This window comes from Bombus affinis, chromosome 3, assembly GCF_024516045.1.
Source record: "Bombus affinis isolate iyBomAffi1 chromosome 3, iyBomAffi1.2, whole genome shotgun sequence".
Taxonomy (NCBI): Eukaryota; Metazoa; Arthropoda; class Insecta; order Hymenoptera; family Apidae; genus Bombus; species Bombus affinis.
Genome location: NC_066346.1, coordinates 5,092,074 through 5,117,297, shown reverse-complemented (window position 1 = coordinate 5,117,297; position 25,224 = coordinate 5,092,074). Strand labels below are relative to the sequence as shown.

Below are 25,224 nucleotides of genomic sequence, written 5' to 3'. Positions count from 1 at the left end.
CCAGACGCAATTCGCCTGGTAATTTTTCTGAAAATCGATCGGTTCAATCGCCGCGTCGACTCGCTAAAAACGTTGTGACTTTCTACTTCGTTTGAACAAGAGTAATTATTTTCCGATGCATCGCGGCTCGTTTCACGATCTTAACTCGCCGACAGATTTCTCCCTCCTCTCTATTCGTGCCAGAAAAACGTCCGCAATTTGTACGACCTTTTTTTCCAGACCAGAGAACAATAGTCTGTCGTTGAACGATCCCCCAAACCACTGACTAGCTGGAAGACCAAACACCGGCTCCTCTGAAGCGTCAATTATCCCTGGTCAGAGGCTGTTCAAGGTCAACAAAGTGACAGCACGAAATCGATAAACGTCCCGGTCGCATTAAGAACCATTCTCGCTCATTGATCATCGAGCAACGAATAAAAACAACGAGAGGCTCCCCTTGAAAAAAAACACCAACCAACCAATAACGGTGACTGATATATTTTTATCGATCATCCAACGAAACAACCAATCAGATTCTAAAACGCTCAAGTGAACAGTTCAAAAAAAATACAGAAATACAGAGAGAGAGAGAGAGAGGGGGGGGCAAAAGAGTTACGAAAACTGACGGATCGACGAGCATGTGTAACGAGCAGCGTAACTTGCCCGATTCGAAGGCACTTTATAACCGATGAAAAACATCGATAAGCGATGGTCAATAACAGCGGAGAATATTTTATTTAGAGGTGCACGTGGCCCCTCCCGACCGAGATCCCAGTTATCGGAATACGTCTCTCGGTGTAATACACTGACCGGGAGAGACCGAAGAAGAATTTACTGACTGACCGATAAAATAGCGATACGTCCAGCGGCCCGTAGATGGGACGTGCGACAAGCCGGTAACGCTGGGATCAATGGACCACAGAATTTTTCGAAATGTCGTTAAATCCCCTGTGTCAGCAGGGCTCTGAAATCGATTCTTCGGACTCGAGCCCGCGGCTATTTCTGGTATCGAAGATATCGAGCTAGTCGCTGGCCGAAGTAAGCGTCTTAGACGCCTATAAGCGCTGAAACGCATCGCCCTCTTACCATTTTCTTTTCGCCCGGCTTTTCTAGATCTTTTACTCCCTGGATTTTCTCCATGGATCACATCGAGTGTGAGATGCCTTCTAGTTAACCCATTGCTGTATATTTTGTAGCAGCGGTCAAAAGTTTAAGACGGCCACCCTTCCGATAAATCATCGCGTTGTATTATACAGATAATAAATAAACAATAGATATTGAATAATTATAGTTAAAAATTAAACAAAATTATATAAATAATGGCTATTAAATTTTTCTCTATTATACCCTATTAAATTTCATCGGAAAACAACACTTTTCACAGATCTAGTACCGTCCAGTGATCGCGTGCTTCAGCGAAAGCAATTCCCAGCTTTCGATTTTTACGGCTAAGTATTAGATCCTTCTGAAAAATCAGTAGCAATCCGAAAATGATCCTTTTCGAATAAACAGTGCATGCACTGGTTGTTTCTTGGTACGTCGTAATAGCGTCCATTTCGTCCTAAAGTTATAGGTAACACGTCTGCTTACGAGGTGTCTCAGATCTTCCAATAATTGCTATATTTCGACAAATGTCTTTTTCTTCTTGCATAGTGATGTAACGATTCTCCTATCTTCTGGGCGTAGATCACTGGCTGTACTTATGATTATCATTTAAATTTAGCAACTGTTATTATAAATTTAATATGTCATGTTCAATAAACTAATCATTGTTCGATTAATTCGAAACACTAGCGTGTTCGAATGTTCGTCTTAAGCTAATATATTTGTAAGCAAATACAGCATCGAATCGTTTCATACTTGACCTCTCAAGTATTGTTCATGTTTTAAATATCTGGTGGTCGTTCGTAGATAAAGTGTGAGTGTATATGTAATTGGTATATGTTCTATATATAATATGGTGCGATGTCAGAAAGGTAGTCGTCTTTTAAACTTTTCTCCGCTACTGCATATGTTTGGTGCGAACATTAAGCTCGAACAAAGTAAATTTTCTTCTGCAAGTGAATTGAATCGTGTTGTAAATACGAGAGAAACTTCAGGGAATACTTTTCACGTTTCATACTACGTCATACTTTCAGTCGGTCAGTCTTCTAGTCCAGGCTTAGGTCAACGATGAATCCGACTTTACAGTTTCGAGGGTAGTCGAGTCATTTGGAGACCTTTCTGAGCTCTCTGAGCTCTCTCTCGACAGCCCCATAGCTTCAATCGTTAAGTGACTATCCCAACCTTTCATCTTTCTACATATATATATACCTTGGCCAAGAAAACTTAAATTCCAATCTCTTGAAACATTAAAGAATTGAGAATTATGCGAAGATCATTGAAAAGTTGAAATTGCGAAGTCGAAAGTTAGACGTTGCCAATAGGGAGAATCCTGCATTAGCAGGAATATCGCGAGAACGAGGAGCACCGTCTCGCGTTATTATTCGCGGCAGGGATCAGCCAAGTATAAACATCGCGGAGAAAGTCATACTCCTCTGCAATGACGATCGTTTGTCCTGTGTCTCACGAAGGAAGGCAAAATAAAGAGCCGAATGGCGGAATTTCGCTTGGCAAGCTGGAGGAGCTAATCTACCGACATAAAGTTGCTCCATAGAGTGAGAAGCAGAGGTGCTTTAACGCGTACCGCAAATTATACCCTAACCAGGAGAATTGGAGGATGAAACAGCAGCCAACCAAAGACGGAAGAATACGGGATGAAAAGAGAGGAAAGAAACGAGAGGGCGAGGAGTTTGCACGCGACTCTTTCCAAGGCAATCTGTAACTTCTCCATTCGACGCTAACAACCAACCAACACGAAGAGAGAGGCGAACACGAAGAGGGAGTTCTTCACACAGAGTCCGACTGCTCGACCTCTAATACCGTCTCCTTCGTCCCCTCATTTTGGCCACCATCTCCTTTCGGCAAAGTACGCTCCTCCGCCCCCTTGTTCCTTTGGTCTCGTTCCGAAGTGCCGTTTCTCGAATAAACAGTCTCAATGGAAAGGGAGCCGGTGGCCTGCTGTGGGTCGTCGAGGAAACGGGGTTGAAGGTAGGGGAAAGGGTGAAAACGACCAAGTCCTTTTCGAGGAGCCATGAGTAACGTGTGGTCTCGGTCTCGCTGGCCGCAGTAGCTTACTCGCTCTACAAACGTTCCTTGATGAGATCGACGTGAGTACTTGGAACTCTGTCTGGCTCTCGAACGAGGCTCCTCGAAAGTGTGGCTCGGTCGAGAGTCGTTCGGCCTCCGGTTAACGAACTAAATTTCCGCGAGACGTTGCCTCTAATACCTTTAAGAAACGTTTGCGGCCCTCGCTGTACCACTCCCTTATTCACACCAACTATTTTCGCAAATTATTTGTGAACGTGACTCAAAGTCTGGTCGATCATCGCCACATACGCGGCTTTCGAGTCTCACCTTCTTTCCCTTTATCCTTATGTACGGGCACGTCGGAAACGAATCGCGTTCGGCGATCTCTGCGTCGAAAGGCACCTGTTGCCACTAGCCAGACGGCTAATTCCTCGACGCGAAATCATCCGCTCAGCGATCTCTCCACTCGATAATTTCTTGAAAACTGACCAAATCGAACCCTCAGTTTTGAATAAATTGTTTCTACGTAGGCGTTGTTGCTAGCCGAAGAATAATCACCGATTAGAAGGAAATTGAAGTTGCGAAGAAACAATGATATATCAATGACGGGTATCGACTTGGTTCTGCTATATAGCGCGCGCCAGTTATACCTCCCATGGGATAAGGATTTACATTTCAATAGACAAGAAAAAAGCATCTTGGAAGCACGGCAAGCTTCTTGTCTGGCTTTCTGGTCATTAAGAAAATGGATTCGTTCTTCTTCGAAATGGAGAAGCAACGTAGACGTCGTAAGATGATTTTCTAAGAAAAATAGAAGACGATGTACATCGGCTGCAAAGACGACACAGTCAATCAGCGAAATTAAAGGAAAACGTTGGCCTAATTGAAAAAGTTTTCTACGTGGATGGAAGATGAACTAGGCTCCAGGGGTTCACCAAACAGTTCAGCAAACAGGAAGTAAATGTTTAAACTGGAACGTAAAGCTCGGAAGGAATTACATTTAAATTAGATTACCGGTCGCGTAAATATTGGAATTCTACTCTAGCCGCCGCGCCGCTCGGGTGGAATCCTATTAAAAAATATGAATAAATATCACTCTCTCCCTCGAATATTATACCATTCTATTGTCCCGCGAATGGAAACGCCCTTTGCTTCCGGTTAATTTCGTTGATACGTGTTATTCACGCTGACCCACGGTAGCAGCAAAGTAGAACGCACGCGCATCTGGAATTTAATTAGCTTAATTAAATCCGGATTCTTGCTGAATCTTGCGCATTTCCACGAAATGCACACTGCACACCCATCCACACGTGCGCACACAACACGCACGGATCTAGACACACGCACACAGAGCAGATCGCCTGAACTGAAATCACGATGAAAGAATACGTTTGAACTGTGACTTAACTGGTAAAATATGGAGCCCGGTTTTATAGTTCAGGAACGAAAACGCGAGTAAACGTCAAGCGCATTCGGATGCCAGCTTTTTAAACGCAGTCCCATTCGAAAGGCGGAAAATACAGAAACTTAAAAAAAAAATACTCCTAGCCCGCGAGGGATAGATACTGAAACTCAAAAACGCGCATCACGGTGCGCCTCCCATGTTTATCGCGTGGCAGCTCTTTCTCGTGAATTTTTACGAATTTCAGACTTTTCCTCGGTGGGAAACATCGATACTCCGGAATTTTGCGGCGACGGATAAAAAATGAAGCAGATTTCGAGAGCTCGCTAACGAAGCCGGCTTACATGGAAATACCAAGCCGGGAGAAATAATTTTTAACATTTCCATATAATTTCATCAGATTCTTTTGAATATTCCTCCTGACTAAATAACGAAAATGCTTATTCTATCCATTTTCTAAAAAGCTTTGTCGATTCTCTTAATGTCTCGGCGACTACAATTATATCTTTGTTGCTCTGTCGTCCATTTTGTAACGAACACAACTGGATCAAAATTACGTACGGCCTATTTACGTTCACGAGCAACAGTCAAATCCTGTTCCATTTGACCTGCTCCCGTGTTCCAACCTGTGCGGGAGAGAATATCCTTCGAAGGAAGACTCGATGCAAGGAATGGGGCGGGACCCGTTCATGATTCAATCAACGAAGTTAAAGCGAGCGCGAAATGACGCGACACAAACTCGGGGCTTATCCCCGAGTTTTCATCCCCTTGAACGCATTACAGGAACGCACCATCCTTTCTTCGAATTCCATTCATACGAGCATCGTGCTCGTGTTTCGACGCTTCGACCCGAGACCAGAGTGTTTTAACGTATTTCGTGTACCATAGATGGTACACCGAACTTCCCAGTGCTGGATGTTGTAATAAAAAACACAAAAATATAAGTAAACAAGTCTGAAATATTAACAATTATAAATGTAACAAGATAACAAATAGAAAGTCACACACACAAGCTGCAATCAATGTATCTAAGATAGATCGTTCAAAGTCTACGAGACAGAGGAACCATTGAACTTCTCCCGTGCACCATCGTAGTACGCAACGACCGTATTCCGATGATAAAATAACTTGAAAAAGTATTTTCTATAACAACATGTCTCGCAGGGAAACGATCTCGCTTTCCCGTTGTGTTTCGAACGGTTAATGGGCTTTCTAAGTTCGCGAACAACGCCGATGGTGGATCGACCGAAGACACAGTGCCAACGATATTTCTCGGTTACTTTGGCTATATTTTCACAAAAAATATCTCACTGGTGAGGATCGCTTAAAGACGCAATTTAATCGGGAACTTTACATTCCATTACGCCGCGCCATAGAAAAAGTACCGTATCGCCGGAAGTACGTTTTCCTCCAGTCCGCGCGCGTTCGCGCCCCCTTCGACCCTCGGTCCACGTCTCGAATCGCTTTTTTAAAAGCTTCCTATCTGTCCAAAGAGACTGCTCCAAGAAAAGTTCCCCTTTGAAGCTGATCCTTCGAACTTTCATCGCAACGGATCCGGTCTCGTCATCAATAAATATTATCGTCTGACCGAGCACGCTACCGACAGCGAAACGCCGAGTTTTCCCTCTTCGCTCTTTAAATACTGGAATTTTTGACCACCGAAAAATAACAACCGCGGTCGGGCACAGCTATGCAAGGAATTTTATTTCTTCGCGCGAAACGAAGTTTCAATCTTCAACATCCATTGACAATCGTTTCGTTTCGTTCGGTTTTCGAGTCGCTTTTCGACTACAAAAGCTTACGAAACGTGGGACAACGATGAGAAAAAAGAAGCTACACAACGCGAAAGCCGCAACGACTGGGAATACACGCGTATTTTCTATCTCCCGACCTGTTCTTTTTCAAACTCATCTCGACAAACTGTAGGTCACCCCGTAGGAATCCGCGTATACACTTTTCAGTGGAATAATGTTTCGCGACGCATTTTGCGGCTGTGCCCGCGCAAACTTTGTCAAGTAAATATTTGACACAATCTGGCGCAAGTACGAAACAATCCGTCCTCCCCGTTGAAACAGGGGATCCGGTTGCGGCTGAAAGCACCACAGAACTCTGTTCCGATGCATTAGTAGTTTCCAGAGATGGACAGAGAGAAAGCATTTAACGATCTATTATAATATTCCTCGATAATCTGGCCAACAATCCATGTAACTACAGAATTCCATCCACGATATACTCGCTATCCGAATAATCTGTCTATTGTTTTGTCCTTCGTAAAATCCTTCTTAAAATTTTATTTTCTAACAAAAGCAAACGAATGAAAAACAGTTCGTCATAAGCTGTTTTAAAGAGATACGTTTTTATCGAATATTCCGATAAGAGTTAGGAACCAGCACGATCACGACGTCGACTTATCCAGACGCTTATCTCGTAAAAGACGAGAGAGAACCTCTTCGCGTTTATCGTCTCGTTTGTATCTTCATGAGCCGATCCCACGTGTCTTATGCTGCTCGGGCACTCATGCGAAAATCCGCGACGTGGAAAGAGGCTGAAACCGGTGAAGGGAAAACTGAGACGCGGGCGAATAGAAGCGAACATCCATCCAGTCCCGTTTAATCCGCCGATGTTAGACGTGATCCATCTTTGTTGTCCTCGCTGACTCGTCCTCCTTCTTCTTTAAGCAAGCTCGTCTAACGTCGAGCTGTATATTCCGCGTAGTCGAGTACACCGTTGGTTCCCCGGGACTGTTGCCTCCATCCATGAACGCGCAGCTTCAACCGTCCTCTTCGACGCAGTAAAGCCTCGTCGTTCTCCTTGCGTTGTTCCCTTTGCCGTTGTTGCGAGAGCCAAAGCCAGTTGACGCAGTCAGTGACTCGGCCACCTGGGAAATACCCAGTAATGCCCGCAAAGCTGGTTTCCTCTCTCGCTCTCCTCCTTCCTTCCTCTCTTCTTCTTTCCTCTCTTACTTCTTTCCCCGAATTCTTCCGGGTTTCTCCTTAAGGTCGCCTTTTTTTTCGTGACGCTGTCTGTCTTTAGTCACAGCCTTCTATTTCTACTATCCTCGGTCCTTGTTTCAATAGCTACAGTTGTTCAAGTAAGAAGAGCACAGAGAGCCGAGCGTCTGCGAAAATTGCCACAGTCTTCCGCCTCTCGAGCGATGTAATCAGAATTACGAACACGCGCTCTCGGACGCTGATGATTTAATTTATCGACCGACGGCAGCTCGAATAAAAGGACTCTGTGATTGGCTATTGTCGGTACACCGTGTCGGAATTCGCTTCAAGCATGATCGACCCGTTGTTTTAACAAAAGCTGCAGGAAAATTTTGCCATGCAACATTCCTAGCCGCGTTAAATCAAGGGTATATGGATGCGAGGTATGTATGTATATGTCTCGTGAACTTCGTCATCTTCTTGTTCCATCGTACACTTTCGAAAACATCGGTCCTATCTTATTCATTTTTTATGCTATTCGTCGTCTTGGAACTTGCAACGGCATGGCCATCAATCTCTCTTCTTCGATATTGCTCCGTTCTTCTGGTCCTGTCTCTTCATGCCTCTGGTCAGAATGCATTTCAATATTCTGTATGAAACATAGAGGCTGAGCAAGGCAAGGACTGCTAATGTAACCATGACATCGATGAGATTGCGTTGACACCAGGACATGTTCGCTGCCTCGCTCCTGATGTATGGAGAACCATTTCCCCGACCAACGTATTCTGTCCACCATACTGCTGTTTCTAACGGAGTTTTTGGTCGATCTTTGAAAGCTTTCGAAAGCTTCTTGGCATTTTCACTGTACCTGTAACAGAAACGGGCCATCGCGATTAACATTGAGTGGATTAAGATTTATAACAATTGGAAAATTTAACTTTCGTTGTCACCGACGCATTGTCACGTTGCATCGATAACGTTACTGGCGCAATTGTTCTGCTTTTTATTTTCATTGAACATTCGTTGTTGATTCCTGTTTTGTTTTTGTTTGCTTAAACACCGGTTGGAAAAAATTCCTATCGTTCTTTGGCGAAATGAAATTTCAGCAGCGGCGGAAAAGTTTGAAATAACAGAGGCAATAAATGAATAACACTAACGGAATAGACGAAATAACGTAAATTTTTCAGGCAGAAAGGACAAAATCGTAATAACCCAGTCGCATCAGATTATACAACCAAACGACTTTCCACTTCCTGCGCGTTTACTTGCTCGCGTTTCCATTTACCACGGCACAGCAAGTCACCGGTGACGCAGAACGTTCGGTGTTTTTTCTATCCTCAACTTTAACAACCGTGCCCGATACAATAGCCAACGACTCGATGAATAATTCATGCAATATACCGATCGATCCGCTACTCGATATCGCGGCGAACGGGAAAAGATGCCGCGGGATACTTTATAAATATCTCCGAGAGCTTTTAACGGTACGCTTATCGTTCACCCGGAAACAACTCCGACCCCGCTATCGATGACAACCCGTTGCAACCGTTTCGACAAAAGCAAAAAGAATCGTCGTTGGTTCGAGTTGAAACGCGTGTCCGTTCGAAACGTGCGCTGTCCGCACTGTCTGCGTGCCTGGAGATACCATGTTGGGTTCACCAATCGAGAAACATAGACGCAAAAAAAAAAAAATTAGAGAGAAGAGTAGGAAAAACGAGAGAAAAAGGTTACAACGATGGAGTAAACGAGGGATGAAGAGGAATAACAGAGGCCAGGGAAACGCTAGTGGATAGACGAAGCGGATGAAGAGGAAGAGAGTGAGGGAGCGGGAGAGAGAGAGAGGGAGAGAGTGAGTTGCGCGCTCGCAACCAGCCCTGACGACCCGGAGCACACAATTTACCAATCGGTACTCTCCATTATTCGTGTTTACAGCTGCAGGCCGCGAATCAACCTGGTCCCCCTGTTATTTGCCTCGGTCAAATTCAGTCGCAGCCCTGCGGTGGTTTTGAATTAACCATCAATTTTAAGCGCGTTCGACGTCCCTTCCGTCAACGCAGCGCACAATCCATCCACCAGCGGGGACAGGCCACGATGTTTCGCAGGGTGTCGGACAGACGTTGCGCGAAGGGAATTAATTTATTGCCGGCAGAAAGCGGAGAGAAGGGGATAGGAGGGAGGATTTTCATGCGGGGGAAAGCGGAATGAATGAAAACTAGCGCTAAGTTGGAAAAAGAACGCAAACCTGAAAACGCGCTCGCTATAAGCCGACTAATTCGACAGAGACACGGTAATCGAAGATCGATGATTCGCTGTCGGCTCAGTGTCACTTTCGAGCTGAATATAATGCAACGTAATACCATCAGGAGTCGTTGAAGATGTATCGCGCGTGCGATATTTCGAAAAATCGAATCTGATTATAATCCTCGGGATATTACCATTTTCACTTCATCCAGGGAAAAAGTTGCGCAATATTGTAGAAATTTTTATTATAATATCCCGCGAGATGTGAAAAGGTAAGAATATGAAAGTAGTTAATTCGATGTTTTATTTATCGATGTGTTTCTAACAAGTTTTAGAACCAACGGGAAACTACGAACAAGCAGAGCTACACGAAGAAAATATTTAGAGATTCGTTTCTATGCACTAACACTATGTGGAAATATTTCCCAAGGGTGTAGTTATGAAATTACACGAGATAGTCTCCCGGACTTTTGCGCAATTGATATATATTCTCCCTGAATAAACTACGCGGACACCCTCATACCCATTTTTCATCCCTTAATCTCAATCACTCGATCCTTCCACGTATCTCGCAATAAACAATCTTGCCAAAGTCTCATTCCGATGATAAAAACCTATATACCAAATAAACTAAATCTCTCTTTTATTTAACCTATATGTAATTGATCGTACGCGTCAGTGATTCTCCGCGCATAGAGATCGAAGGACAGTTCGAAAGAAGATGGGTTTCGCGTTATCGGAAAACGAGCGAATTTATTTAGCCGGGAAAGTCCGAAGGCAGATGTCGCGAAAGTTACGCGAGAAACCATTTCTATCCCCATTTCTGAGGCCGACTCGTATCTCCAGGGGATCATAATTCCCGCGATATCTCGGGGATCGTTGTCGCTCCGGCTGGAGCGGCCCCGACACGTTACGAACTTACTTTCCGACTTGTAACGTTATCGCAGGGACTCGGGGAGGCCTGTGCTCGACTCCCCCGATGCGACTTCGCCGTTCCGAAACTCGTGCACCCGCAACTCATCCACACGGACCACCCTGCGCGGGCAGAATTACTCGGTTTGGGGATTCTAATTGCAAACGGAGAAAGAAAGATGTTCCTCCATGTTCTACTACTGTGTTCCACCGCCGTAGAAACGGTTGCTGCAGCCGTTGTCCTACCTACGGCTGAATTACTTTGTTCCACCCTATTCGTGCTAGTATTTCGTGGAATACGTGAAATTTGCCCTCTTGCTCGGCATAATGTTCAAGCGTTTACAAGTATCGGTAAATGCGATTGTTTCTCACGAATACGCGTTGATTTCTCTACTTCTACGACGAGATAAAGTAACATCGAGTAACATGCTACCACGTTCGTAGCTTGAAATAGCACGGGCACAGAATTAAGGGATGATATTTCGAGAACACGAATTAACCAAGTAGAAAAAAAAAAAAGCGAGGGAAAAGATAAAATTGTCTACGACCAGGAGCGAGCGTTGCACTCTAATTAACCATGTATAAACCATGGAAGGAGGTAGACGAATGCAAAGCAAAAAAGGGCCAGTTTATTTCGCCCAGGCTTTACTAACGTATTCGTGATGTGACTAGGTGTGAAAACAGGCTAAAACAGAGGTTGCTCGAGCGTGGCGGAAAAATTCGCTGTTGGCGAGAAACACGGAAGGTGCAGAGGCACGTAATAAATGAGACTTCCGGTTATCGGGATCTCACTAGGGTCCTTTGTCGCTTGCAAGTTCTCTGGGAACGAGTTACGAATAAACCACAGCCACCAACGTAGCGTCGAGCTTCGCTGAATATGCAATCGCATACGCGCAATTAAAATATTCGTCGACGCGACCGTCGATCTCGTGCAATTTTCTCGCCAGGGAGGAAAACTAATTTCCCCTGTTAAATTTTTTTAAAGTTTGTTCCCGTTGAGTCGATAATTTACTGCGTTGGAGTTTAACGATACAAACTATAACTAGAACCGAAACTAGATCGAAAAGTTGGTCTGCTTTTGTTCAATAATAAAATACTAAAAGTACCTAATCGTTAATCTCTTGACATTCTCTACACACGTTTTCCTATATCTGTCCTGATGTAATTCTACTGCATCATCATCGAGCGAAATGATCTACGAAAATTCCAGTAGCTCCCTTGTTCCTACGTTGACGCGTTATATCAGACGCCCCCGTGAAATTCGTGGCGGACGGCAGCAAGTCCGCGCGAAAAGTAATTTTCGTCCCCTCGTAATTCCTTCGAAGTTACTTTACGATTCCAGGGTTCGTTGTCGCACATCGCCACTCTACTACGACCACTACGTCGCCACCACTATTCTGCCACTACCACTAGCTTCCTCGACACCTTACCAACTTACTTTCCGACTTGTAACGTTATCGCGGCGAACCGAGAAGCCTGCTCTCCTTCTCGAGCGGCCAATTAGCCGGCGTAACCGAACTCGCGCACGTACACCTATCTTCCTGCGCATTATTCAGGATTCTCGCGGCGCCGTCTTCTAAATTATAAAGCATAAATTTCGGATTGCGTTGCAAATCGCGACGCAATTACACCGTGAAATTTCTGCACGATCATTAAGTCACCACGCGGCTACGCGGCACGGACAAGCGACGCCACGTCATTTTGTCGATTTCGCGCTGTCAATGTCGTGCGAATTTCTTTATATTTCTGATGGCGGGAGATCCAACAGTACGCATATTGCGGAAATTTTTACTGTGGTTTAATACGCGGATAAAGATTTATTTCCTCTTTTGCAAATCTCTCGTAATTTCTTTGCTGCACACTTTAACCGTTAGCGGGTTTTCCAACGTGAATCACCTGCATCATCTTTACAAAATCGCCACAAAACGCGACGCTACATTGGAAGAATCGTCCATAATCGAATTACCGCATTAACGGTAAACCAAAGGGAAAATCGCTTCAGACGATCACGAAGCGCGAAGGTTAGCTCAAGTTTGGCGAATAATCGTGTTATTTCGTCCGCGAAACGGGATACAGCTGTAACGTGGACCGCGAAACGCTTAACAAACAACCGCGGGAATGATTCGACGCGCATGGCCTACAGCACCCCAACTAATTGGGCCAGAAACAGAAAAGTCCGACACTGGGTATGTTTCATTCGCACCTGACACAAACAACGTTTAAATCCTCAATTACAGTCGCTGGCGCGTTACGCGGACAGGATATCCGTTTGACATACGTGGCCGTTAATTTTCGAACGCGCGGTTTCTGCGAATGAGCACAGCAGCGGGACACGAATAAATCACCTACTGGATCACTCTCGTAAAAATGGCCTTTTCTTACCTTGTTTACGATCTAATCGCATTAAATGATGGAACTACAAATTGTAGGATGACGTTACCTAATATAGAACAGCACTAAACACGGGACACTGCAATATCTTGGCAAGTAACAACAAACTCAATCGGCGACAGTGTAAAATATTTCGTTAAAAGCAAAAATCAAACACAGATTCACATTCGAGCTTCACTTGGAAACCTGTGATTGAACGCAGTCGATCGTTGTGTTTGAAAACGTATAAGCGTTATCGAGAGGCGAGTTAAATAGCAACATTTTTTAGTGGAAGCAAGTTAAAAAATATTACACGATTTAGCATTAAAAATGTTTGTTCTCGAGCGTTCAGTGCAACTTCACCTTCAAATTCATTTTCCTCTTAACGTAAGTCGAAAGTACTCCATGTGGAACGCGTTGAGTGTACGTATAATATGAAATATATCAATAATGCTGCTACTGATCTTGGTGAAACAGAATTATAGTTGCTTTGTGGGGGTAATTACAAAAGAGACAATAATAACGAAAAATCAGTCCAATGTATTGGCTGCATCATTCGCGAGTTTAACGTGTAGAAGACAAAGAAAATCGATATGATACGATATAAATGGAAAGAATGGAAAATTTCAATTTATGAGATTGATCAATGTGACTTTTAAACGGGTTAAATGTCGACAGAAATTGGATGTAACGAAAGTATTTCCAACTACTCGACCAATAACATAGAAACTTCGAAGCATATTTCAAATCAAGCAAATATCGAACTTACGCTGGTAAACGAGTTTCAAGTTATTTGATCTCAACTACTGTAAAGAACTACAACTAGTTTTAAGGGAAGTTTAATTCTTAGAAGACGTGCGTAGATATTAAAATGTGAAAAAGTTTCAACGATCGTGTGATAATTTCGCGAGGTCAGAAATGAAACGGCAGAGCGAACACATTCTCGTTTAGACGCGTACTTATCGAGGCGCGTAGCACGCCGGAAGAAGAAAGAACAGGGGGAACATCCAGTGAAATGCCCTCAGGCCTCGAGCTCAGATCCAATTAGATTTTTAATAAAAGTTTACCCATCCCGCTGTCTCGTTCCGCGAATCACGTTCTCGGTTTGCGTCTCTGTGGGCTAAGAAAAAGATTAACTAGTTCTCAGGCTAACCTTTCTGATGCCCTGCCTCCGGATGATCTACCGCCAGTGGTGTATTTAAAGGCTCGTAAGCCTGTCTCTTATTTAAAAACGATACAGGGAAATCCCTAATTTCCTACGCGAAAAACTTCCCATCTATCCCCTCGGGCTTCTCTGCCATGAACGAGTACTCAATTGTTCATTGAGTACTAAATTGATTGCAAATATTTGCACGATCCCGTTACTCGCAGTGGATGTATTGTTGTTTATGCAGGTGTAACTTGGTGACCGATCTATTTATGGTTGCTGACTAATTAATGAATGATTAAATATTCTCTGGCTGTCGTACTCTTTTTAATTATGTATTACGTACTGTATAATTGATTATCGATCGATATTACAAGTGCTGCTAGAAGAAACAATGGGCTAGCTTTATGATACACCAAATCTTGGTGTTTCTTTTGTTTGTCGTTTAGTAAATTTCTTGAACGGGCCAAATTGTAATCCAGGTGCAGGTCTTAGTGAAAATTTGCTTGTCAAATACAAGTCGTTTTGTTTGATTCCACATTTGCAAGTATGTATCATAAAGTCATATCCCAGAGGGTCTTAACAGTTTGAACCTCGGTAACAGCCGTTGGTAATTCCAAGTGTCGATCCTTAATCTAGCGGGACCACCCTTCTACCGACTTCACGATCCCCGCTCCAAGGAAGTATCGCGCCACTGGCGCACTGGGAGTCAATGACTCGAGGTTGGTCACTTTTCAAAAATAAGTTCGTTAAGGGACCTCCTCTCAAGCTCCGCTCATGTTACAAATTGAAATTCTAAGAAGCAGAAGGGGAGCGAGGCATCAGAGCAACTATAGTAGTGTTTTAATTAGTGTTTTAGCATCGTCAAAAATAGTTTATTTCTCATAGCGATCAGTTCTCGAAAGCTTGACAATCATAATCCCTAGACGTCCTTCAAACTTGTACAAACATTTGGAACTGAAGATAAGTAGCCCTGAGCTCACTGTTCATTGAAGAATACTCACTCGATTCAACAGTTATTTCTCACAACAGTGGATGGTTGTTCGAGTTATTTTTTTATTAATCGGAACACACTCTGCAGCAAATCGCGAACGATCAACATTTTGATCGATCACGGGAACAGACGACTGTTAACGTTGTGGTATTAATTATACGGTAGCATTCGCGTGGTTGTAGTACTTATTTACCAAGAGATTACCAAAATATTTACTAGAAAATTCATCAAGGAACACATCGAAAAGGATAATCGTAAAAGGGAAGAAGGAAAGAGAAGAAAAGATTCATATTTCCTGGAGTATAATTTCGCGACGGTGAAAATGGCAGACGAATCTGATTGCACGAACGAGATGTTCGAGTAATTTCGTGAATCAGAGCTATCCGCTGAACGCGAGCTCCATTTGGATCGAGCTGGTATATCCTGGCTCTTCTCGTTTTAAGTAAACGAGTGCACAAGGAGGAGTCTGACCAACGGCGATCCTCAGAACCGGAAGGACCGATCCGGGTGAAGACGTGTTCCAGGCGATTACTCTTCCAAATAAGTATTTCGAGTTCGAAAGGTGGGCGGTACCGTTGGCAAGCAGCGTAGATGCATAAAGTTGTGCCTGTCTGTGGCAACGATTCTAAATTATCGCGTGGCAGTGAGGCAGAGATGTAAAATCTACGTATTCGTACTTGCTCGCCATCTCGTGCTATCGAAATTCCTTGGCAGATTTCAGAGCAATAAGACCGGAAAAATACTCCGGCGAAACATGTACTGGAAAATATACGAGTTGTTGGCAAGAAATATTCTCCCGCGGGAGAGAGACAAAGAGAATAACGCGGAATCACCGACTCGATTTTATCACCGGCATCAATTAATCAGAGTCGATACGGGAACGTTTCATATTAACTCTGTAGGGAAGCGTGAGGATGGTATTATATAAGAATTTTAAAGGCAGGAATTTACGAGACATGGAAATTGCTCGTTTCCCGATATTTTCATTTCCAATGATATATGTATTTCCGCCATCACCATGTTCAACGCATGACGTTTGTCCAATCAACGAACGAAATTGGTCACGCATTCAGTTAACTTATTAAGGATCGAACATTAAAACGATGCATGAAAGTTGATTAAATGTATCATTATTAAAAAATATAAAAGATATATTAGTAGAGTAATAGATACTTTGCAGCAGCTCAACACGATAAATCAGAGATTTTTCCCAGAAAGAATTTCAACGATTTAAAGGACGGTAATTTATCAGAGTGCTATAAATACTTCAATTTCTCCAAACTATATAAAATCGTAGAGAATCGTGGAAGAGGAGATAGCGAGGAAAATGATAAACTATAACGATAAAGAAATGTGAACAAATTTGCAAATGACTGTGACACTTAACGAATGAAACTTCGAATCGCATCGGAAGTTACTAAATATTTATTTCAAACGACAAAAGCATCACCGTCGTGTCACTGAGCCCATCAAAAGGAACGAACATTTTGGAGGAAAATAATTAAAATAAGTAGAAACACAGCTGGATTACTCGCCAGCTATGAAACAGAAATTACAGCGAAGCAAGGTCGGTTTTAATAACGGCCGGGTCGCTTAATGCAGGCCGTCTTTCGATTCCGCTGATTCTGTCGATCCACGAACTCCTCCCCGGAGCCTCGTCCCATATATAACCTTGTAAAATCAAGCTTGCCGCGCGTCGACTCGATTGAAATTCACTCCGTCATCGCTAACTTACGTTGATTAAAGCGAACCAGAAACTTCTCCTTTTTCTCGGTCGATTCCCTATCGACTACCACGACCCGTCGCTACATCACCGTAATAATAACACGCGAGCGCGCCATATCATCCCAACTAATCGCAGCGAGAGCCGATAATTCTTGGCTTCGCGTTTCCGGCACGACAGCGATCCGATTTCGATACAGCAACACCGCTCACCAGTTGCTTGAAGAATGTGTCTCGCGAAAATGAAACACCCTATACAAAACGCCGTGTACATTCGTGTATGCACAAAGACAAGTTTACAGGTCTACACACGGAGAGACACGTGGATATGTGCGTGTATATAAAACCCTGATCTCGTTCCCCAGAGGCTTCTTCGTCGGGTGCTAGACGGTGGTTGGGAAAATCCAATCGCTTCCCGACGATATACGTCTTTGTAACTCGATAAGTCGAGCCGAGTAACGCGAAGAGGGGGATGGTCTCGGGAAGAAAATTTCGACGGCCAGTGGGGGCGACAGAGGGTGCAGAAAGGAGCATGATAAAACCAGATCCAAATCCGGAAATCTTATTCTTTTCTCGGATATTCCGATGCGTTTCTACTGGTTCTGGTCGCTACACGAGCCACGGTAATTTTCCATATTCCTTCGATAGTTTTGTCTGTTTTGGAAAAATCTAATTTTTACGTAGTAGTACAGATAAAATATTGGTAAATAAAATAATATTAGTATTAATTTATGAATGTAGAACTGAAGAGATAAATAAACAAACAAATAAAGATTTAAGAAAACAAGCTGAGAATACATCGGCAGGTTGATAACGTTTTCCATTTCCATATAACATCAATGGCACATATGCAATTCTGAATACGTGAGACCGACATGACAGAGAACGTTATTAAACGAAAATATATTCCATAGAAGGGTGGAAAATTGCGGTTCTCTACCAGAAGAGAGGGCAACACTCGTTGAACGTTTGGAGAAGAAAAGTTGCTCGTTTGACACGATGTCGGGCCAAATACAGTTTAATTTCGCTCGATTCTCAGCAACGTACTTCTCGCAACGATGGCGAATCGTTCGAGAAGACGAATTTCACCAAAGCATGTTCATTCAGCGAAGTAAATCCCGCTCTCGGTCGAACGAGACGAGGAGGAGAGGGGGAGAAAGCAGGAAACTCTCGCGGGAGAATTGAATTCGTCTCAGAAGTTTCGATTATTACAAGATCAAAGGCGTCTGTCAAGATTAGCCGTGTATATGGAGCTTAATAAATCGGTCGAATGCTAGAACGCGACGAAGAAAATGGAAGGCGGTATTCAACGAACGGAAGTGAAATGGTGACCGAACGAAAAAGAAACTCGCTGCGAAACAAGATCAGAGTCTTAGCGTATCTACTTGGAGATTTTCGATACGCCTCCGTTCGAAGTTGTGAGATGCTACGAGAAAGCTTTATCCTTAATGAGAGACTTCGATTAGCACGCTTCTTTCCTTCCTTTTGCCCTCAAGGGAATTTAAGAACCTCGTTTGTAATTTTTCACCGAGCAAGATTAAAAAGAATTTAAATCGTAGTCTTAACTGTCTTTATTCGACGATTTTTATCCCACTAAAAATACAAGCGATTTCAACTATATCTACATAACAAAAATATATTTTCTAATTAAAATTGCAGAATATTTTGAAGATGTGTTATATAAATTCTGAATCGAATTCATCTTGTTCGTCAAGCTCGAAAATATCGCCTCAAATAATTATCATGCACCGGTAAAAATAAACCAACGGGCACAGTTTTAACATCAATTACTATCGAAATAACGTTCGATTGTCGAAGGAGACTGGGTATAAAGATGTTAGGTTGACGTTCGCGAACGTCTGTATTAGGGTGGTTTCTAAATGCGGCTTTCGTGTACATCGAGCCAAATGCATTATTCAAACACTTGTACCCGTACACGTAACTTAAATAATGAAATTCAGCGGATCCGAGAAAGCCGGCTTTTTGCCCCGGGACTTCCTATAACTCCACAACGAAATATATTCCCGGTAAATGCAATACCAAAGACGTGAAAATTCCATTTGCAAATAAGCAACTTTTTAATCCGACACGGAGACTACCTACGGGGGGAAACGATACCCTGAAACTTCGTGCCTAAGTCGAGTTAACTATCGAATTCGCAGTGAAACCTGCCTCTCACGGAAACAAAACTAACATCCTGCATTGCCAAATCCTTCCATCTCGTGCTCAGCGAGCACGTAATTTCAACGAAAAACGAAGATTCCCGCAATTACAAGGTATTGTGCTTGATCCTTGCAGCCGTTCTCTCATTCGATACAGCAAACTCGTCGAGTCTATTCAACGTTGATCTAGTTTCCGGGGTTGGAGAACGTATTCTTTGACGCCATTGCGGGAGACGCAAGTCGTTTAGATCGTTCAATGGGCGTAGTTCCTTTACAAACCTCCACTCTACAGTTTAAGAAACATCAATCAGAAGCAAAGTTTCTGGGTGCTCTCCGGTTACTCGCAGACTGACGCAGACTATCGAACGTTACCTCATTCATCAAAGCGGCACACCGAGACGGAACAGTTATCCCCGGCAAGCGTCCAATTACTTTCTCGTCCGGGGACGTTCCACGCGTCATTACGCAGCGTCTCCGGCCTTGTTCATTTCCAGCCCTTCTCGACCCTTCTCTCTATTATACACTTCCCTCGCGATTCTCGCTTTCTCTCTTGACCGATTTTTCCTTCTCTAATCCGTTCTGTGCTCTCGCTCGACCATTACGCGTCCCTTACGAGCAAGCAGGTGCGGCAAAGCACTCGTCGAAGCCACAGAGAGTCTCGCAAAGAAGAAGATACCCACCCTCTAGCGCGCGACGAATGAGAATCTCCGACTACACTTCGCCTCTCGAATAAATCCGAGCGAAAGGACGGTCGGTAAACGAGCCGCGGGGACTGGCATCCATGCCGATCGGACCGTCATAGTCGAGGAACTAAGACTCGTCTAGCGAAAGGGTTACGCTCCGGGGAGAATAAGAACGAGAACAACAGAACAATAAAGAGGACGAGGTAAGACGATGCTCGGTTGAGAGATAGGGGAGATCGAAAGAGAGGGAAGAGTAAACGGAGAAGAAAGATAGTCAAATAGGGAGCGCGAACTAAGCGAAAAATCAGAGGACAAAGCGTCGCTGGGAGAACGGAAAGAAGATGAGAGGCAAGGGGTTGAAAAGGAAAGGGGAGCGAATCGGGTGTCGGGCTAACTTGACGACGGAGCTGTACTATGTTATCCCTCAGCCGTAACCGAAGAAGAAGCGGAGGAACAGGGGCGTGCCTCGTACCTCCTTACAAACTGTCGAAACTTTGACTACCACCCTACCACCCTTCCGACTACTGGCTTTACGTGGCAGCTTGCTCGCCTCGTCGTACATAGACCGCACATGCACACGCGAACATACATACGTAAGTATACCTGCACACGTATATAGTAAGTATACTGTCTTCTTTGACTGCAAAGTACATGTTTGCGTGCGCGTGTAGATTTTGGAGAACATACGGTACCCTCGAATGATGCCTGCGAGAAGTCCTCGTACGAGCAGTCGGACGAATTCGATAGCACCGTTTAATATCACCCTGGAACTTCGTTCATCAACGGAAGAGAACGAAGGGCGAGGAAGAAGTGGTTTTCGTGCAGCTAGTAACACGAGGACACGTGATTAAATACGACTTTGTGACGCTTCTTCTTCTTTGGCTGGAGGGAAATTAACGAGGAGACACAAAGTAGCTACGCTAATTATATAAAAAAACCGTGTTCCTTCGTCCATAATTCGAGACCACGAGAAAAAGAGAGAGAGAGAGAGGAAGGAGAGACAAACAGACAGTAAGAGAGCGACTTTTTCATGGGAAAAGGTGGCGTGGCAGAGGTGAGAAGAACGTATTATCGTATGGTAGTGTGTAAGTGGAAACACGAGCTGCGACGAAGAACGCCGTGAATGTCTCCAGGGCTCGATAAATTCGACGAAATTTCCGCGACGTTTATGTCCAACCTAAGACCCTGGAATCGTTACGATCTCATAGTTAGTGCTCTACAACTACAAGCTGAATATGATCGTCCTTAGTACACGATAGTGGAGAGGGGAAAGAGCCACGGACAACAGAGACCATCACTGACATCGACTACATCCAGTAGCCGTGTATGCTGTTTGATCTCAATAGGAATGGTTGTAACTCGAAGTTGGCTTACAAGCGCAATCATGCGCAGAGATCTTTGGGAATTGAATGACCAGTTCGCATCGCCTCGCGGTATCCAAAAGGAGAACTGGAAATCGAACAAGCTGCACGTCGGTGACACGGGTCACAAGCCACCCTCTCTCTTTCCCACCCTGTTTCTCCTTTCCGAGAAGTCGCGAACCACAGACAATAATATAACTTTGGTTATAACGTTTTAAGATCGCATCTATCATCCGAAGTACCAAAGGACGATGTGTTTCGCGATCTATGAAACAACTTGATGACTGCTACTTTGACTTTGTCGATCTTCTAGTCGGTCTTTAGTGGCTCCATGGACGTCCAAACGAATCCTACAGCATCAAAGATTCTCAATGATAAACCGATATGGTATCTCTTTCGAGATAGCAGAGTTCCTTCTATCGGAATTACATCGTTCAACGTAGCGTTATTACATTTATCCGCGACGACTTTCTTACATCGGACTTTAGGTTGCTCTAAAGTACAAGAACCGTAGCCGTAAATCACCGAGAAGTAGTGATTACGCGAGCACAACGGCAACCGGCACGGCACGACAACGAGCAACCCCGGCTAACACTGTTTCCAAATCGTTCGTTAATTTTATATCACTCGTGCATGAGACGTTGCGCTTAACAATTGCGCGGCGGCACGCGAACCATGGAAGAACAACGTTCGGTTAACGCCAGTACTCCTCTCGCATTTCACCGTATCGTTACCTTTAGCGTCTGTTGTACGCGACGAACATATTCGATCGACGACGATCGTTCAATCGAAAGGTAAATCCCGCGAACGACTGTCTGCACAGTCGGGAATTTGCATTGCGACGACGATAAAAATTCTGGCCAATGAAATATCAGAAAAAAGACAAAGTCTGACGATGAATTCAGAATTCTCGAAGCACGTCGAAGCGAATCGCGTTCCACGTTCGATTCTCGACCGAACGACGTCGGATCGAGATGCTGTGGGCAACCGTCAAACGTCCGATTAACTCAGCCTCATATTTCGATCACGTAACAACCATGCAAATCGCGATCATCCAATTACGCGGCTCGAATCTATTTATTAATTAATATTCAAGGCGTCGCATAACGAGGATACAATCGCACCTGCATTGTCACAGCGCTGCGTAGGATAGCGACCATTTCTCTGTTTCAATCCTCCCTTTACCTCCCTGTCGAAGGTCCAAGACAGCGAGCTCGTAAATCTAGACGGTTGTAATTACCGGGACAGTAGCCGGGCTCCGTTGATCGCGAAGCTGCCAACGCTTTCATATCCGTACTGATTTATTAAACCGCTTTCATCCTCCGAGGCGAGACTCGCATGCCAAGACCTCGTAGTTAAATCGCGGTTCACCGAGTTTCCCATTCCCGTTCTAATCGATGCCTCCGATTTCTTCTTCTCGCGAAGGTCGAGAAAACACATTTCTATATTTTACTCCTTCAACCGACCCTCGAGCGAATCACAGTTAATGTTGTAACATCGTAGCGGTGAAATTACGTCACTGTAAATACGACAAATTTACTATTCCATCAAACCCCTCCCACCTGCGATGGAAAGAGAGTACACACCGAGACAAAGCATACCATTATCCCGTTCCATTCCATTCCGCGAAGGATGGGAGAAGCTTGGGTTGGAAAAATCATTGGTAGACGAGGCGTAGCGAGGTAGACAGGTTCGTTTCACAGCGACACGGTGTCACGGGTGTACCGCAACCGGTTGAAAAATTCAACGTCAACCAATTATTCGGACGGGGGAAAACGGTCGGGGCGTCGCGTCGTGACGTCCGTAAACGCGAACGCGAGCGGCGTGGCGCGCGACTCGACCCGTGCGGTTAACAAGTTATTCGTGGGGCAGCCATTGAATAATGTAGAATTTAATTTCATCTCGGCTGCCGCTGTCCTCATCGACGCAGTGGGCACCAAGCGTTGATTCGCGCCGTGAAACATTTAGCGGCCGTGAAATTTCCCATGCGACCGGTCGGATACGGCCCGGCTGCACGACCAGTCCGGGTATTTGTCGATGGACGAGAACCATCCGGAGAACACGTCCGCTCTTTCCGCAATTCGTGCCTTGAATTTAGGACCGGGGCCGGCCAACGACGTGGAGAAAGGAAGAAAAAATGGGATGCCTGCCGGCTAGGGATGGCACGGCCGAAGGTGTGGGTACAGGGGTGAAGGGAGGGAAGGGGCGGACGAAAAGAAAAACGAGATATAAAGCGTCGGTGAAAAGACAAGGGCAGAGGGTTTTGGGCGAGATCGGTAGCAGGCTGAAAGAGGGAACGAGAAGGGTGGAAAAACGCCAGTGAGCCGCGTTACGGATTAACGGGGGCGCCTGTGCTACAACGACGATGCACTTCCCGGATATCCGAGCGTCCGGACAGCTCGTGAGATATTCAACGGACCGAATATCCGGACAGATTATACGATTTTCCTTTTTGTCACGGGTCTCCCTCTCCCCCTCCCTCCTCCGCCGTGTCTACGTTTTCGTTGTTTTCTGCCTCCTTTGTCCCCTTTCGTTTCTATTTCTTTCTCCATATATTTCTTATCTTATCTCTACATCTCTGACACATCGACGGTATTCGATATAACCGAAATTTCACGTGAGAATTTCTTAGCTGACACTTTGGACGAGACTGGATTCGTAAGAGAAATTGATTCGTATATTTATCAGAATAGGAAAATGAGTGGCCGAGATTCGACTTTCTTGTCACCGCGATCGACCGTCCTGTTATCGAGCCAACGTAGCATTAAATATTCGTATCGATATCATTGGCAGTCTCAACGTTCTAAATCTATCGCATCACTTGCCGGATATCGGTGTCTCCTCGATCGCGGGATATGCCGATGAAAGTAAAACTAATTACGTCTATTCCACCCATTCATAGCCGCGACTATTGTGACGCGAAGATTTAAATAGCTCAACGATCTTTTAGAAGAAATATTCTCATGCTCTTCTTAAAACCTTAAATTAATCTGCGATTTTACGTGTAAAATTCTACGCTTCTTTTTCTCCCCTGTCTAATATTATACGCAATCGAACGGCATGGACGAATAAACAAGATGAAGAAACGTACCTGGTATTGTTGAATATTTCATCCAAAGTGTGCTTCAAGGTTTGTTCGTCCAGTTTGATGAAATCCACCACCAAAGCGACGCCTCTAGCTTGAGCCGCGATCGCATTCTGGTATTGATCACCGAAGAAAGGCATGAGAACCATTGGAACCCCGCTCTGAACACCTTCCGACAAACCGAGAAGACCACCATGTCCGAAGTAACACTTAACGTTTGGATGATCTGTAAAATAAATAAAAACCTACTTCAGTTTCGTTCGGTGTATTCGGTTTCGTGTATTTGGTCGATTCATTTATAAAACGAGCCATTCAAACTCGCACTTAATGAATCGATCGAAGGGAAACTAAATCGTTTCTCATGACTGTAAAAGCTGAGTGTCAAAACCAAACCGAAATCAAGCCATACGTCCGTAGAAATCGATTCTCGATATCGGAAATCCATGCCTCGAATTCACCGCGACACGTATATGTATTCTACCCCTTTCTTGTTTCACGATGAAAAGGGGAAGCGTGACGTGTCCCTATTCATAAATATCAAACGTTAGATTTCATTCGATCGCCGTGTAAAATGTAAAATATGAATGATCTCATAGAAAGGAAATCGCTTGGATAACGTTGAGAATACGCGATACAAATGATTAGAGTAGTATGAGCATTTTGGCAGAAATCGGTATAATAAGGCAGAGGTGTACGAGCCCTCGGGAATTTCTCGACTTTAAATAAATCCCAGTGTCGAGTATTCGGCTGAAAAATTCCTGTCGTCCTCGTTTATCGCGAGGAGTCACCCTCTATAAGAGGGCGGTTGCCACATCCCCGTTGCCATACAGGATTCCATACCTCCTCCGGCGTCGATCCTAATGTCAAATTCCATTACCACACGACACCTCCTACCATCTTCTCCCCGTTGTAGCAACCCTTCGGTCCCCCGACGCCTAAGTATCCCTTCCCCCTCGCTCTCGATTTGGGTACAGATGTAGACGAGCTGTAGGAGTTACGTTCGCTTTGCAGAACCGTAAGGGTGGTTCAGAGGGGCGAAGGTTCCACGGCAGAGCACCTCTCGAGGTTTCGCGCTCGCTCGATACATCGTCGCATCGGCGCGCGTCG

General features: G+C 44.4%; 1 protein-coding gene across 1 annotated transcript in view; it reads right to left on the bottom strand.

The window, feature by feature from the left end:
* Positions 1–5,449: 5,449 nt before the first annotated feature.
* LOC126914046 (UDP-glucosyltransferase 2-like) overlaps positions 5,450–25,224 on the bottom strand; it is a 29,620-nt gene continuing 9,845 nt past the window's right edge. The window contains exons 3-4 of the mRNA XM_050717490.1: positions 24,124–24,343; positions 5,450–8,308 (exon numbers count right to left, since the gene is read on the bottom strand). Of these exons, the coding sequence (XP_050573447.1) occupies positions 8,011–8,308; positions 24,124–24,343 (518 nt within the window). The 3' untranslated portion in view covers positions 5,450–8,010. The remainder of the gene's footprint in view (positions 8,309–24,123; positions 24,344–25,224) is intronic.